The sequence below is a fragment of the Haliotis asinina genome, chromosome 14 (genome assembly GCF_037392515.1).
Source record: "Haliotis asinina isolate JCU_RB_2024 chromosome 14, JCU_Hal_asi_v2, whole genome shotgun sequence".
Classification (NCBI taxonomy): Eukaryota; Metazoa; Mollusca; class Gastropoda; order Lepetellida; family Haliotidae; genus Haliotis; species Haliotis asinina.
The window spans coordinates 54,926,166-54,943,993 of NC_090293.1; the positions used below are offsets into that span (position 1 = coordinate 54,926,166).

The following is a 17,828-nucleotide window of genomic DNA, read 5'->3' on the forward strand; positions in this document are numbered from 1 at the left end:
CACACGTGACTGCCTTGACTTGCCGATCATAATGTCTCTGACTTTAACCAATCATAGCCCACACCTCAGTCATGTGATCATGAAGCTGCAGTGTTATTTAGCTGCTGTAATAATCACATGAGCTAATGATTTCTTGGATCTCTGCGCCATACTGTTAGTTTCTGCTGAATTAAGTTGTATATTGTGTATATTGGCTGACTGGAACTTGTACAGTGTGCATATCGGCCTCCAGGATCTTGTAAATCAGACCATATATCGGTCTCTGTGTAAATGTATCTACTGGCTGTACTTATGTATGTGTATTACACATATTTCCTCCACTAAGGATGGCGTTACAGAGACTGGGATTAAATCATGGTTCAGGTTGTGGGGATACAATGACTTGCTCTCAGTGTATCTAAAGACAGGGTGTAAGGGAAAGAAACAATAGAGAAAAGCAGCAGTAATTGTGTAAAGAGGTAATTAGTGGCAGAGTCTGAGTGTTAATAACAATGGGGGACAGTTTTAGTAATGACAAAGACTGGAGGAGAGTATTTGTATATGTTAAGGCATCTCCATTAGTTACTTCAAGGAACATGTTTTGTAATGTTTGAGAAGAAATTTAGAAGAATAAACTGTCAAGGTGATCAGATTTAAACTACAGTTGAGGGCCCAACCTCTTAATGGAGGAACTGTGTGTGACATATATAGTTGTACTTGTTTTTAGAGGATGTATAGACATTGTACATGCGAGCTATGTGAATATGGTCTCTGATATCTCTTGTATCGCTATTCTATGCAGATCTCTGTATTAACTTATTGACTGTGACAACTGGAGGGGATCCAAACACCTATTGCATCTGGGATGTAACGTGCTGGGATGTATTGTGTGGGACCTTTGATGTAACATGCTGGGATGTAACATGCGGCACCTGGGAGATAACATGCTGGGATGTAACATGCTGGGACGTAACATGCTGGGACGTAACATGCTGGGATGTAACATGCTGGGACGTAACACGCTGGGATGTAACATGCTGGGACGTAACATGCTGGGACGTAACATGCAGGGACGTAACATGCTGGGATGTAACATGCTGGGACGTAACATGCTGGGATGTAACATGCTGGGACGTAACATGCTGGGATGTAACACGCTGGGATGTAACACGCTGGGATGTAACATGCTGGGACGTAACATGCTGGGACGTAACATGCAGGGACGTAACATGCTGGGATGTAACATGCTGGGACGTAACATGCTGGGATGTAACGCACTGGGACGTAACATGCTGGCATGTAACATGCTGGGATGTAATATGCTGGGACGTAACATGCTGGGATGTAACACACTGGGACGTAAAATGCTGGGACGTAACATGCTGGGATGTAACATGCTGGGACGTAACATGCTGGGATGTAACACACTGGGACGTAACATGCTGGGACGTAACATGCTGGGATGTAACATGCTGGGACGTAACATGCAGGGACGTAACATGCTGGGATGTAACACACTGGGACGTAACATGCTGGGACGTAACATCCTGGGATGTAACATGCTGGGACGTAACATGCTGGGACGTAACATGCTGGGACGTAACATGCTGGGATGTAACATGCTGGGACGTAACATGCTGGGATGTAACATGCTGGGACGTAACATGCTGGGATGTAACACGCTGGGACGTAACACGCTGGGATGTAACATGCTGGGACGTAACATGCTGGGACGTAACATGCAGGGACGTAACATGCTGGGATGTAACATGCTGGGACGTAACATGCTGGGATGTAACGCACTGGGACGTAACATGCTGGCATGTAACATGCTGGGATGTAATATGCTGGGATGTAACATGCTGGGACGTAACATGCTGGGACGTAACATGCTGGGACGTAACATGCTGGGATGTAACACACTGGGATGTAACATGCTGGGACGTAACATGCAGGGACGTAACATGCTGGGATGTAACATGCTGGGATGTAACATGCTGGGATGTAACATGCTGGGACGTAACATGCTGGGATGTAACATGCTGGGACGTAACATGCTGGGACGTAACATGCTGGGACGTAACATGCTGGGATGTAACATGCTGGGATGTAACATGCTGGGATGTAACATGCTGGGATGTAACATGCTGGGATGTAACATGCTGGGACGTAACATGCTGGGATGTAACATGCTGGGACGTAACATGCAGGGACGTAACATGCTGGGACGTAACATGCTGGGACGTAACATGCAGGGACGTAACATGCAGGGACGTAACATGCTGGGATGTAACATGCTGGGATGTAACATGCTGGGATGTAACATGCTGGGATGTAACATGCTGGGACGTAACATGCTGGGATGTAACATGCTGGGACGTAACATGCTGGGACGTAACATGCAGGGACGTAACATGCTGGGACGTAACATGCTGGGATGTAACATGCTGGGATGTAACATGCTGGGATGTAACATGCTGGGACGTAACATGCTGGGATGTAACATGCTGGGATGTAACATGCTGGGATGTTACATGCGGGGACGTAACATGCTGGGACGTAACATGCTGGGATGTAACATGCTGGGACGTAACATGCTGGGATGTAACATGCTGGGACGTAACATGCTGGGACGTAAAATGCTGGGATGTAACATGCTGGGATGTAACATGCTGGGACGTAACATGCTGGGATGTAACATGCTGGGATGTAACATGCTGGGACGTAACATGCTGGGACGTAACATGCTGGGACGTAACATGCTGGGATGTAACACACTGGGATGTAACATGCTGGGACGTAACATGCTGGGACGTAACATGCTGGGACGTAACATGCTGGGACGTAACATGCTGGGATGTAACATGCTGGGACGTAACATGCTGGGATGTAACACGCTGGGACGTAACACGCTGGGATGTAACATGCTGGGACGTAACATGCTGGGACGTAACATGCAGGGACGTAACACGCTGGGATGTAACATGCTGGGACGTAACATGCTGGGACGTAACATGCAGGGACGTAACATGCTGGGATGTAACATGCTGGGACGTAACATGCTGGGATGTAACGCACTGGGACGTAACATGCTGGCATGTAACATGCTGGGATGTAATATGCTGGGATGTAACATGCTGGGACGTAACATGCTGGGACGTAACATGCTGGGACGTAACATGCTGGGATGTAACACACTGGGATGTAACATGCTGGGACGTAACATGCAGGGACGTAACATGCTGGGATGTAACATGCTGGGATGTAACATGCTGGGATGTAACATGCTGGGACGTAACATGCTGGGATGTAACATGCTGGGACGTAACATGCTGGGACGTAACATGCTGGGACGTAACATGCTGGGATGTAACATGCTGGGATGTAACATGCTGGGATGTAACATGCTGGGATGTAACATGCTGGGATGTAACATGCTGGGACGTAACATGCTGGGATGTAACATGCTGGGACGTAACATGCAGGGACGTAACATGCTGGGACGTAACATGCTGGGACGTAACATGCAGGGACGTAACATGCAGGGACGTAACATGCTGGGATGTAACATGCTGGGATGTAACATGCTGGGATGTAACATGCTGGGATGTAACATGCTGGGACGTAACATGCTGGGATGTAACATGCTGGGACGTAACATGCTGGGACGTAACATGCAGGGACGTAACATGCTGGGACGTAACATGCTGGGATGTAACATGCTGGGATGTAACATGCTGGGATGTAACATGCTGGGACGTAACATGCTGGGATGTAACATGCTGGGATGTAACATGCTGGGATGTTACATGCGGGGACGTAACATGCTGGGACGTAACATGCTGGGACGTAACATGCTGGGATGTAACATGCTGGGACGTAACATGCTGGGACGTAAAATGCTGGGATGTAACATGCTGGGATGTAACATGCTGGGACGTAACATGCTGGGATGTAACATGCTGGGATGTAACATGCTGGGATGTAACATGCTGGGACGTAACATGCTGGGACGTAACATGCTGGGACGTAACATGCTGGGATGTAACACACTGGGATGTAACATGCTGGGACGTAACATGCTGGGACGTAACATGCTGGGACGTAAAATGCTGGGACGTAACATGCTGGGATGTAACATGCTGGGACGTAACATGCTGGGATGTAATATGCTGCACCTGGGATGTAATATGCAGCACCTGGGATGTCTATTTGTATTTCTGTTCAACCAAGAAATCATGTATCCTGTATAGAAGCGAATGAATTGAGGTTGTGTTGATGGATCTCTGGAACAACTCCATGTGAACTCACAAGGAGGAAATGGCAGGTTAGAACAGATTGTTGTTACTGAGCCATCTTCATTGTCAATGTGATGTAAGGGAGTTTATCATCTTCAGGTTCACTAAATAAAAGGAAAATACGTCTTTCTTTTTAAGGAGAAACTTTTGATCCCCAGGATGACGCTATTTACTTCATCAGGTTACAGTCAGAAGGTTGTGTGATGGACAGAGATTATAGTTGTGTGGGTATACAGCTGGTATGTTACAGTACATCCAACCATTAGATCACATTGCTTGCCTGATAATGATGGTGATAGTATACACTGACACATTCATGTTGTGCCAGAGAAGTTGTGGATTGGTAGAATTATCTCCCTTGTTCAGTTTTTTAGGTATCTTTGCAACTGAAATCATCTGACAAATTGCCAGCGGAAAACCTGAAAGATTAAATTCTCTTTTTCTGTGTGTTTGAAATGTCGTGTTCAGAACTACATATCCATGAGCTCCACTGTTTTATATACAAGTAGTTGTCCGTCACATAGTGTACCTCCCAGATGTTGGACAGTTCCACCCTGGTAAGCATGACCAGCCACGATGAGTTACTGACCCTCGAATTAATATTCCTAGCAGTGTTTTACAGACATTCTGACTTAACGAGTTAGTTGGTTCATGTTTATATTTCAAGTTTCATTAAGATCAAGAGAAATTGTAGATTGATATCCTGCCTTCTTGGGTTTGTAATTTTACACTGAAGTTCTTAATCAGCATCTGCCTTCTGCATTCTGATGATGTTTGAAAATGTCTGTGTTTTAACAACAAACAAATATCCCTGCAATGTTTGTACAATGTTTGACAGTGTTTTGCTGGTATTTGACTTACAGATTTATTCAGTATTTTCTACACTTTACTGTCAATACTTCTGGGTTTATTTGGTAATTTAAGGTTTCACTTTTACTATAAGTGTTTTATGCAATTTTATAAGGTCTTATGAAGTGATTTATGAAGTGGTTATTGGTAGTAGCACTTACAGAGGACTTTCATGACAAATTATGCCAAAGGATTAGATGTTATTTTCAAGACGTATAGGTTTTATGAATTTATTGTTTGTATTTTCATGTCAAAACTAATATTTACCGCTACACTGTTAGTGAGAGACTGCCAAATGATACAGAAATGGCCAAGATACGTGATGGGTTCTCATTTCAGGCTTATTGTTCATGTATTTGTCAATTAATATTTACAATTCTTCATGGAATGGTTAGGCTCTACATACCTCTTCATGACTGTTGATATGATTCCTCTTGAATTATTTACAAGATCAATTCTGGATTTTTCTGTTCGAGTTTTAGAACTTTTACATCAAATGCTCCTTTAACATGTTGTCACATTATCATGCCTCCTCATTGTACATAGATTCATAATAAAATATTATGAAAGTTAGTTTTGGCACTGATTTTTTCATAATTACTTAGTTGCAATCAATATTGAACGTTCCCTACTGTGGATGTTGGTTTCACCCCCTGTCGATGTGTTCAATGGCAGGGGACGAGAAGAGTTACCTCCCTTCCCCTTCAGCTGCCGACGCAGACGAGCCGTAAATATTGTAAGTGGTGGGTGCTCGGTTTAACTCTCGCATCAATGCTGAATGCCTGGATTAGTCTGATTGTGACGATCCTTGGTTTGCCTAGTACATGACTGGGATTGGAAGTACAGACAAAAGTGGGAACTAATCGCGACATGAGTGTTTAGGGCTTTTCTCCCAAATTCAGCCTAAGTAACGGACTTAATCTACATATCCCTTGTCACACTGTGTTTTATACACTTTGTCATCGCGTTAACAAAGCCTTTATATATCCGCTACTTCTGACACGCTGAAAACCTGCAATAAATCTAGTGTTAATTGTGCTAAATGCCTAATCATTCCATATTAAATTGTGACGGAGAGCTTGGCTGTAAAACCGTTCTCTTGTCACCCCGGGGACCCGGGTTCGATTTCCAACATGGTATAATGTGTGAAGTCCATTTCTGGTGTCCTCTGCTGTGATATTGCTGTATATATTTGTAAATGCAACAGAAAACTGAAGTCCCTCCCTCACTCACGGAGTGAACCTACCCCATGTGAGTAATAAATGGTACATGATAAAGATTTCACTCGATGATTTCTATAATCTCCGATCATGTCTCCGAAACGACATCGTCATATAGACTGTTATTTTAATAGAATGTAATAAAAACTGTATTAATAAAAAAACATTTATATGAATTATACTTACATTCTCATAAGTACAATGTGTGAAGATGTGTTAATTCCCACGGTGACGTTGGAGGCTATAACTTTCCTAGCCTGAGACGAACCTCCTTGATATCTTGAGTGGCAGGCTAGTCTTAAACGAACTTCCTTCACAACTTAAGTGGCGGGCTAGTCTTAGACGAACTTCCTTCGTATCTTAAGTGGTAGGCTAGTCTTAGACGAACTTCCTTCACATCTTAAGTGTCAGGCTAGTCTTAGACGAACTTCCTTCACATCTTAAGTGGCGGGCTAGTCTTAGACGAACTTCCTTCATATCTTAAGTGTCAGGCTAGTCTTAGACGAACTTCCTTCGTATCTTAAGTGTCAGGCTAGTCTTAGACGAACTTCCTTCGTATCTTAAGTGTCAGGCTAGTCTTAGACGAACTTCCTTCACATCTTAAGTGTCAGGCTAGTCTGTCAGGCTAGTCTTAGACGAACTTCCTTCATATCTTAAGTGTCAGGCTAGTCTTAGACGAACTTCCTTCGTATCTTAAGTGTCAGGCTAGTCTTAGACGAACTTCCTTCACATCTTAAGTGTCAGGCTAGTCTTAGACGAACTTCCTTCACATCTTACGTGGCGGGCTAGTCTTAGACGAACTTCCTACACATCTTAAGTGGCGGGCTAGTCTTAGACGAACTTCCTTCATATCTTAAGTGTCAGGCTAGTCTTAGACGAACTTCCTTCGTATCTTAAGTGGTAGGCTAGTCTTAGACGAACTTCCTTCACATCTTAAGTGACGGGCTAGTCTTAGACGAACTTCCTTCACATCTTAAGTGGCGGGCTAGTCTTAGACGAACTTCCTTCACATCTTAAGTGTCAGGCTAGTCTTAGACGAACTTCCTTCACATCTTAAGTGGCGGGCTAGTCTTAGACGAACTTCCTACACATCTTAAGTGGCGGGCTAGTCTTAGACGAACTTCCTTCATATCTTAAGTGTCAGGCTAGTCCTTCATATCTTAAGTGGTGGGCTAGTCTTAGACGAACTTCCTTCATATCGTAAGTGGTAGACTAGCCCGACGAATTCATTCATTCATGTCTCATGTGGTAGGGTAGTGGATAAAGCGTTCGCTCAGTATAACAGTGTTCGAGTCCGCGTGTGATACAATGTGTAACCGAGATAGTGCTGGGATATGACCATCAGAACACCATATCAACTAACTTATTTAAACAATATATAATATATCTGTCACGGGTCAAAGCTTGGTTCTGAATGTTCAATTGCAGTATGTCTCAAAAACAGCAGTAGCTTGGCTTACAACACCAAGGAGATCTATCTCTGACGAACCCCAGGAATGTAAGTTAAACATGTTTCCGTCTGTATGATTGTAATCAGTTTATGCTGTTGATACCAGTTACAGAACCACAGCAGTTCAACAGCAGCAGCAGGGACTCTGGGGTAACCTTTGAAAAGTCCGAACATGGGTACAATGTGTAAGTACCACTTCCGGTGTCCCCTGCCGTCATATAGTTGGAATATTGCTAAAGGTAGCGCAAAACCATACACTCACTCACTCACTCACTCACTCACTCACTCACTCACTCACTCACACTCACTCACTCACTCACTCACTCACTCGGAACAAAATGCAAGATTCAGGACGTTTGTTCCTGTTTTTGAGATTCCTATGGAATCGAGATGTTATCACACTAGTCACGTGACTCTGTATGTCGGTGGCATGTGTCGGCACACCGTGTTGTTGTGTACCCCGGAATGGCTTTCCGTGATTTGATTCTCTGTGTAAATATCACAAGGTTGTCTATAAGTTAATTTGGGCCAGTGGGAGAAATTGGAATTCTTTATGTTTACTTCAACTCTGTATATCCTCTTTGTGCAGGATAAACACGGAGTCTTGTTTTTCCACAGTATCTTATAACACATTCCCAAAATGTAGTGTTGTATTTGCCGAAACACCCCTGTTAAGTCTCACCGTTGTGCTGTGTACACCAGAGTAATCTGCTGTAGGCGAGTTGGAGCGCCTATCAGCTGAGGAGGTGTGCCGACGCCGATGTTCTGTGGTGTAGTAGATGCAGGTGTCACTGTCGACGCAGGGGTGCTAACAGTGCTATTGATATCGACCCAGTGACATAACGCATGGAGAATGTCGGGGGAGAATATGTTCCACGATGTTTTTGTTTTTCTCGGAAGTGGAATTATAGCGATAATTCCGCGTTTAGTCAGTAGATGTAGCCCCACGCCTCTCTGTTGTGTTATATTTCTCACAGAGAATATCTTACAATACGTGATGAATGTTCACTGCTAAATTATGTATTAGACCTGTCCTAGAAAACGATATTACCATAATTATGTAACGTGTCTTGTAGACTACACGCCCATGATGAATATGATACTACATTTACGCGGTGCTTGGTATATATTAATTCCAACCTTTCAACACTTTCATCTGCATGTGGCGGGCTAGCCTAATGGTTAAAGCGTTCAATCGTCACGTCCAAGACCCGGGTTCGATTCACACATAAGTACAGTGTGTGAAGCCCATTTCTGGTGTCCCCATTCGTTATATCGGTGGAATATTGCTAAAAGCGGTGTGAAGGTCAACTCACTCACTTACACATGCGCTGGTATTTGTTTTATTCAGTTGCAGTTGGTTTCAGCCAATCTTGATTATAGAGACATAAATATATTCAGATAAAGATCAACACTTAAAGAAAGTTTGTTTAAGCACCATGGTGAAGCTAAGTTGCTATTTCAAGTCACAAGTCTGTTAGTGAATTCCTAGATAAATAAATTACTTGAATGAAACCATAGCATGTTCATGCAATGCTGCACATTTTGTTCGTGGCTCACATTGTGGCCATATCCTACCGTATCATTGTATTTACATGAATGTTCAATATTAACTCTTCAAAACAACAACAACAACAACAACAACAACAACAACAACAACAACAACAAAAAACAACACAAAAAAACCCCAAAACAAAAGATCAACAACAAAAAGAAACTTGATATGTTGTTTTGGAGTTTACTACTTAATGTGTGTATACCACATGATTCAAACATGACATTGATGCTTGTTTCAATAAACACTTATCAGAGACGCGCACAGACTAACAGCTAGTCTCTGAAATGAACATATTTTACTGAGAAAACGTTCATAGTGAAAAAATGATAATCTAATGAAATGGAGCCCTGAGACTTTTTTCATTTTCAGAAGCTATGGAAATCTAGACTTGCCACATTTTCTAGACACATGAGGGTACTAGGTTTTGTTCAACGTTTCTCTGTTCAAACTTTTTGTCGTCGGCAACCATTCCCCGACATGTTGGGATTCAGCATGGATTGGTTTCTGTCAAACATTTTCCGAAAGTCACTTTTTGTTTTGAAGAGTATATTTTACATCACGTTTTATGATGAATACATATATGATATGAAGCTAATTATCGCAACACTTCCCCAACTCTAAGATCTATGATGAAGTGTTGCGAGAATTAGCTTTTCACTTTTAATATGACCTGTCAAGATTGAGTGCATTAATGAGGAAGATGACAGAACTCCGTTTGTGAGCAAATAAACAGGTTAGGGCTTAAACCCATGTTCACTATTTAATAGAGGCCAAGAAAAATGCGTTTTCCCTACTTGGACTTGCACCATGTGTTCCACGTTGGGACCAGGGGGAGGTGGTTTGAAATATGCTCATCTTTTCACAAAACACTTGGTATCATCATCATTTGAAATTTGAAATTTCGGAGTATAAGTGTACTGAAGACAGGTATGACTTACATCCGGGTAAGTTCTCCGGTACGTGAAGCTGATGACGGGCACCTGTCAGGGAGAAATATCTGAGTGTCTACATATCATTCGTGTGGTTGTACACATCACTCATCTGTATCTATCAGCCACAGCCACACAATCATGGTTGGTTTCCCGTCCGTCAGGCGTCTTGACAAACCATCCATAAACCTAACATAACCTCCATGAGAGAGAGTTAGAGATCAAGAGACAGAGACCCCCATACCCACCCACCATCCTTTCTGTCTCTCATTCTGTCTTTCATATTCAAACATTGTCTCGCATCTTGTTGTGACCTGAACTATGAACTGCCGTGCTCGGAACACACGATGTATTACATGATTACAGAGAATTGTTGTTTTGCCCATAGCCTGTAGAAACACCGATGGGGATTGGCGAGTGGGTTGGTAAATACAGTTATCAATACATTTCAATGTACTAGTATATGTAGATTGTCGGGGTAAACAGGTAATGGTGATTCAGGTCTGCTGGGAGAAAGTAGTGCAATTGATTCAAGACTAGACTACCAGTTGTCCGACTTTCATTTTGTGGAAGTCGCGGTGGCTGAGCGGGCTAGGCGGCTGACTTTGTGTGCTGGCGATTAGGTGCCTGACTCTGAGGGTGCGGGTTCGAATCCCGGATGGGACTCAACCGAAAAAAGTACTAGAATTTGTACTTTACTAAGAAAGTGAAATCCCAAATATGACATATGTTGCAATTGATTCAAGATTCAGGAAACCTCTGCCTATTGTTTAACATCACATATACCCTCTCCTCATCATTCCACAGAATGTACTGGAACCAGCCCCACACATACCGCCGAGCCCGTTGATTTACCCGTCTGCAGCAGATATGACCCACTCCAGGTCTACTGGGGGCGCCTCGTGACGTAACGGGGGCAGGTGATTACACAGGCACGCTATTTACTTACGATGGCCGTTAACAACACGAAACAAGAAAAAAAAAACCCAAAAAAAACAAAACAAAAAAAACAAAACAAAAACACAAAACAACAACAACAAAAAAACCCACACAAACACGAATACAGCAACGTGTCGACAGTGTAGGAAAAGTTACGGCGAAGTGTCGGCTGTTCTACGAAAGGGGTACAGGGTACTGGTTATTTGACTTAAGTACTGGTGTTATTTACAGAATCACTGACAGGAGTCCACAGATGAGTGGCAAACATTGTCACTAACTCTTCAGTCCTCAATCAGTTATTGTGTACAAAACGGTCTAATAAGCGGTTCAGGCGAATCTAAAGTTACACATACATATACACAGGCGACTGACGTGTGCATTCTTCAACCCCCCAGGCAGAAAATTCATTAAGTTGAAGTCATCCTAAATCTAGAAAGATTGGGTATCTCTAGATAGTTCTTAAATCCAGAAATTTAGCACTTGGATTTACTTAATATCTTGAAGATACACAATCTTAAAAAGATAACTATGAATGTCGCTACCAAAGTCCAGTTTATGGGGGAGGTAGCCGGGTATAAATTATTAAGAAACATAATCAGCGTCACGAAGTCATGACAGTTTGATGGTGTGTTAGGCCAATGTAATCTTCTAGAGCAACTATAGCCTAATCAGTATGGAAGAGAACTTTCTGGAACTATACAAGTGGGCCAGCACATGCCTCTCTCATCTGATATTACATCAAGACCAGCGTGAACATAGATATGTTCAGTGTCGATACCCAGCTCTGAAACCAACTCTGGATCCGCCTTTGGACAACGTTTGTATCAAAGAAGAGAAGATTCCGACATTGATATAGCTGAAAGATAGTAGAAAATTACCGTTACAACCGTTGTAGGTTTAGTTTGTATGTAGTAACACTCTGTTTAGGAGTCAGTCCTTGCGAGGCTCTCGCTGCTTGTGATTACTTGTGTTTTGTCATAGTAGGAATAGGAGGGATTTTATGTGAAGATAGTTACACGGTGTTAACATACCTCCTGTCACCACGACGGGAGTTACACCACAACACTGCCTGAGACATTGACTACACTAACATATCACTGCATGTACGCGGTATAAAACAATCACACGCTATGCTGACTATGAACGTATTAGTTCCAATGTATTTGTGGCATGACATGTCACGTGAATGTAGGTCTCGCGGCAGGAGTTGCGTTAGACTAACAGCTAGTCTCTGAAATCAACATATTTTACTGAAAAAACGTTCATAGTGAAAAAATGTAATATAATGTAATGGAGCCCTGAGACTTTTTTCATTTTCAGAATCTGAGGAAAGCTAGACTTGCCACATTTTCTAGACTTGCGTGGGCTTTCTTGAATATATATACTTCAGGGTCTGTACGACAGACTAGAGTTGCGTTAGGCCGGCTCCTTTTCAGGTGTAATATACTAGAAAGTGTCCACCTCAATTAACTGGAGGAAACATGTGTTAGCTAAAATATGACCAGCTAAACGGTCAACAGAAAACTCCCTTTCCTAATTCGTAGCTAGTCTGATGGATGCAGGAAAGCCGATGTGCTTTTAAAAGTATTCACTGCACTACGCTTACTAGTAGACACACATGAACGTATGAGGAAGTTGTACTGGTGCAATGACAGTGGATTCCAAACATCACCAGTCTGCGGCTATGTTGTTCATGAGAGACATCGCTACACCTTTACTGTAACACTAGATAGTAGTAAGTTCTTCAAGGGGTCTTCAGGTGACTCCATCTGACACAAGGGAGATATGACGCTGGTCAGGCGGGCACTGTGATATAACACATCACTGCTTTAATATCTTGGAGCACAGTCCCTTTGGGCGACCACTGTAGCCCACTTCGAAATACAGGCTATGTTATATATGACTTAATATTATGTTATACATAACAAGACACTATTATACAAGACATGAACTATGACAGGACTATGTTATACACAACTTGGGACTGTATGGTATACACAACCAGGGACTATATGTTATACATGATAGGGACTGTATGTTATATACGACAGGGACTATGGTATACACAACCAGGGACTATGGTATACACAACCAGGGCCTATATGTTATACATGACAGGAATTTTGTTATACATGACGGGGACGATGTTATACATGACCAGACTATGTTATACATGTCCTGGAACTATATGTTATACATGACCAGACTATGTTATACATGTCCTGGAACTATATGTTATACATGACCAGACTATGTTATACATGTCCTGGAACTATATGTTATACATGACCAGACTATGTTATACATGTCCTGGAACTATATGTTATACATGATCAGGAGCTATATTATACATTGCTAGGACTTTGTTATACATGACCAAGGGCTATGCTATATCCGACTCCGCTTACTCCGAGATGAGAAACATCTGTATACATGGCCACAGACATGAAAACAGACTCAACAAGCCATTTCGCTAGCTCCTTACATAATCATCATAACCTTTCAGGGACCGCGGCGGGCACGAAACCGACGTACATACACCAACACGCATACAGACAGCATCGACATCACAGAACACACTCTGAAACCTCTTTCAGCTAATAACACTACACCGAGAAATCAAAAACAAGTTAAACCAATTAAAAGCTGCACAATTTGTGTAATCCTGTAAAGAATGCATATCTTATTTGGCTGTAGTTAAAACCACGTGCACCTGGTAAATGTTGCCTCTTTTTGTTTTCTATGTGATGATATATGATTTTACCAGTGCATTAAGGCAGCGGGTCTGTCCTCATTGTAAACACGTGTAAATAGCGGGGGATGTGATGAGGTCACTCTCGCCGTCTGCCTGTCTAGTGCAGAACAGGTTGCATTACGTGGATCTAAAGTGCACGCAGGTCAGATGCTGCACTAACCAGCGCCGGGGTATCTACACATGCACACTGATATCTACCGCGCTATAACGGGTTTGTGGATGGCGCGCACATCGGCGTGACGTCACCAGGTGGCCTCAGAGAGCAGGAATTCCCACCAAAGGGGGTGTTTACGCCGTCCCTGACTAAACCGGTCGGAATCTGGTGGTGCCGCGAAGATTCCCGTTCTTTCGACCCTCCCCACGTGAGTGCCTATATATATTCCTGCACACACCGGCTGTAGCAGACGATACCACCAGCAGACGTGACTTACACGAGCAGCCGTCAAGGTTATATTCCACTGCTTCTGCTCAACGATTGTTTGACCACTGTCCTACCGTCCCTTACATTCGACAGAATGGCGTTCTCTGAGCATCTTGTACCCATGAAGAGGGAAGAATGGAGCTTTTTCGACAAACAGCGTTCGATTTTCAGTTCAATGCACTCAGAAATGGACGAGGAATGGAAGTCGTTTGACATGGAACTGGATAGAATTAAGAGAGACATGTTTAAACTGACCCCTATGGACATGGGCGACTTCGGGTCCAGTCTGATGCCCAGTCTCGGGTCGGGCTTTGATAAGTCTCTTGATTCATCGTCTTCATCTTCCTCCAAGGTGACAAAGAAGACAACCACGACGACAACAAAGACAACCAAAATGACATCTTCTAAAGGAGGTGCCGACCCTATGTCTTCGTTGGAATCCAGTTTCGGTTCATCAATGAACACAAGTTTCGGATCCTCCATGGATTCCAAGATCGACGCTGCTCTGAAGGACGCTGGCTTTGGGTCCGGGTTCGGTAGCACTGCGCTTGACACGACCAGCAAGAGCTCCTCCTCTATTGATAAATACATGCTGAAGGTCGACCAGCCTTTCGTCACCGACATGGACGGCAAGAAGAAGTTGTCACTCAAGTTCGACATGAGTGAGTTCAAGCCTGAAGAGATCTCGCTGAAGACTGTGGACAATCGTCTGATGATCGGAGCTAAGCATCTGGAAGAAACCGCTACTAGCAAGATTTACAGAGAGTTCAGCAAGCAGTATATACTTCCGGTCAAGATTGACCCCATCTCCCTCTCATCTGTTTTGTCCAAGGACGGAGTGTTGAGCATAGAGGCCCCGGCCCCAGACTCCGTGGAAGCTCCCAGGGAGAAGATCCTGCCCATCCAGCGCTTGTTGTAAGAGAACTGTTGTCATTGTTGTTGTGAGAAGACATTTTTCCAAGAGATATGTGACCTGTTTTAGAAACATTTTTGTGCACAATTTGTAAGTATTACAGTTTTGTAGTCGGGCTCAGAGTCCAGTGTAGCGCGTGAATGTTCACATGAAATTAATGTTTTGCTCATGACAATTATATATGTGCTGTTTTGAGTCAGAGAAAAGGTATTGGTAACTCAGAGAAATTAAATGTAATTATTTAAAGAATATTTTACAACCGACTCCCCGTATCGAATACAGCTGTTTATTTCGAACATCTCCGTAGGGCCTTGACCAAGCCTCCCTAAACACCTGATCATGACATGTATTTCCTTGGTCTCGTAGCTTAAATGTTTAAATGGAATGTCTGTGATATCTAAACATTATAATTATCATATTGTCATAACTTCGGATTGTCTAATTTTCTCGCGACATATCTTCTGCTCAAGCCACACAAAAGCAACAAGCCTTACCTAACCATGTCCTGGGAGTCGGTTGTGTGATATATATCTCAGTGAACGCTTGTGTAGCATTGTGGTAGCTATGGTCAGTTAAGAATAGAGAGTGTTCGAGAAGTTCACACAAAGGTTGTGAAATGTTTTCATCTCTGATACATGCTCAGGTATATTTTGATCACGCCATTTCCAAATAATGTTAATCAATGTATATATTTATTCAAAGAAAGCATATTTCCAGGTATTTTAAAATTGTTGGTTACTTTTAGTCAGTAATCTAATTACCATATTTCCCGTATTTACCGGAGCATTGTTTCTGTGTCTGACGTCCGATATGTATGGCAGGCTTGCACCCCAGGAACTACGGTACAGTGAGCTCCATGTGTGTCTATAGTACGTAAAGATATGTGTGCATTGTTAAGATACTGACAAGTGGGCGTGGCTGTTGACACTGAGAGATTGATTGACAGGTGTGTATTTGTACAGTTTTTGCTACTTCCTTTGTTAAACAATAAATGTTCAAATGATACGATCTCGTTTTGTTTTATATAGAATGTTTTTATTCTGAAAAGTCGTTCATTTCCAATTCATGTATCGTCAGCCTGCCTTAGTTGATCAGAGGGCTAGACATTCGTGAAGGCTTTGTGTCTTGTTCTACAATGAATCTAGTACTGTGGTTTAACGGGAAGCCTACTGTTTGGTGAGAGCTATCTGATCCACCATGTGGATGTAGGGTAATCACACGGCCATTTGCCATCAACTGTATTATCTTTCAAAGAAAGTCTCCTCGTTGTTTTTACCCACATTTGCGAGGTTTGTCGAGTATTTTAAGACTATTTATTGGCATTATCCTTCAACAAAGCACTCCCACTCAGTCGGTCGATCCATTTTGGACTTTGTGTCAGAACGAGGCTATGGAGGACTTGCCGTGATGAAAGAGGCTCAGCTAAGATCTGTACCTTGGGGGTTACGACACACGTTCATAAAACCAGGGTGAGTGAGATCATATTCTTTAGTATCACAGTAGAGAATATTCCAACTAACACATGAGCACAATACAAATAACACGACTAACGTAGACGAGTAGCAATCGTTATTCCTTATCATCCTTATTGTCAAAGGATCCGCCATTTCAGGTGTGTGTGTTAAAGACAGTTGGTCTAGTACTATTCAGGCGTGTCACGTGACCAGGTGAGGCGAGTGAGTTAGTACCTTGATCTGTCGCTCAACTCGAAAACGGGATGAATCTTGCATCTTTACTTGAGCAGTGGAGGGTAGACAGACAACTGGTGAGTGTTACCAATAAATCCTGCCTGGCTCTTGGACATAACTCTGTATCAGATTCAAGGTTCTTCGGGCCATGTGTGCAGGTTATATCGTCATGCAAATTCCCCATTGCACTGTGCCATGGTATGAAAGATGCTGCCTTTTGTGAATGCAACATACGTCGGTTCTGTCAGACCTGTATGTGTTACGTCGCCTACTCCAGGGCACCAAGGTCTAGTCGCCAGATGGACAACGTGACAGTTGGCATATGGCTGCGGCAGGTGTCACGTGACCGGAAGTTCGGTGTTTGGGCGGTCCCCGCTGATAGTTAGAGTAGTTAGTAGTGACAGGGTCCCCATATTAATGGATGTCTGTGTTGTATGACGAAAATATCGGTTCATTTGTTATCACTGACAGGACATCGGCGGGTATTCAGCTCAGTGACGGTACACAGTATTACCTTTATACTTTGGAGGCAGTAGAAAAACCAGTGATCAATACCATGAACATGAAGCACCTGGACTTTGTATCCCCCTCGTCAAGCATTTGGTAATGGGAATCTGTCCTGTCCATGCGAGCATTGCGTACGGGGCATTTACTTTATACGTTGAAGCATCGGGTACTGGGATATGCGCTTCAATCATCGGGTAGTGGGATCTACGCTTCAATCATCGGGTACAGGGATCTACGCTTCAGTCATCGGGTAGTGGGATATGTGCTTCAATCATCGGGTACTGGGATATGCGCTTCAATCATCGGGTACTGGGATCTACGC

At 43.1% G+C, this 17,828-nt stretch overlaps 2 protein-coding genes across 2 annotated transcripts; one reads left to right on the forward strand and one right to left on the reverse strand.

The window, feature by feature from the left end:
- Positions 1-830: 830 nt before the first annotated feature.
- On the reverse strand, positions 831-10,576 carry LOC137260903 (mucin-4-like). The gene is made up of 3 exons (XM_067798442.1): positions 10,536-10,576; positions 8,479-8,587; positions 831-4,157 (listed from the first exon to the last, which is right to left on the reverse strand). Exons 1-3 carry the CDS (start codon positions 10,574-10,576, stop codon positions 831-833), a joined length of 3,477 nt encoding a protein of 1,158 aa, XP_067654543.1.
- Positions 10,577-14,149: 3,573 nt separating this feature from the next.
- Positions 14,150-16,316, forward strand: LOC137261996 (uncharacterized). Its single transcript, XM_067799799.1, has one exon. The coding sequence runs from the start codon at positions 14,493-14,495 to the stop codon at positions 15,315-15,317; it is 825 nt and encodes a 274-aa protein (XP_067655900.1). The 5' UTR covers positions 14,150-14,492; the 3' UTR covers positions 15,318-16,316.
- The last annotated feature ends 1,512 nt before the right edge of the window (positions 16,317-17,828 follow it).

Excerpts from the sequence above, each read along its gene's own strand:
- LOC137260903 (XM_067798442.1), bottom strand. The coding sequence starts at position 10,576 with ATGTTTGAATATGAAAGACAGAATGAGAGACAGAAAGGATG. Across the intron at positions 8,588-10,535 it reads AATGAGAGACAGAAAGGATG|TGACACCTGCATCTACTACA; the intron begins GTGGGTGGGTAT and ends CTGCGTCGACAG. Across the intron at positions 4,158-8,478 it reads CTGGTGTACACAGCACAACG|GTGCAGCATATTACATCCCA; the intron begins GTGAGACTTAAC and ends ATTACATCCCAG.
- LOC137261996 (XM_067799799.1), top strand. The coding sequence starts at position 14,493 with ATGGCGTTCTCTGAGCATCTTGTACCCATGAAGAGGGAAGAATGGAGC.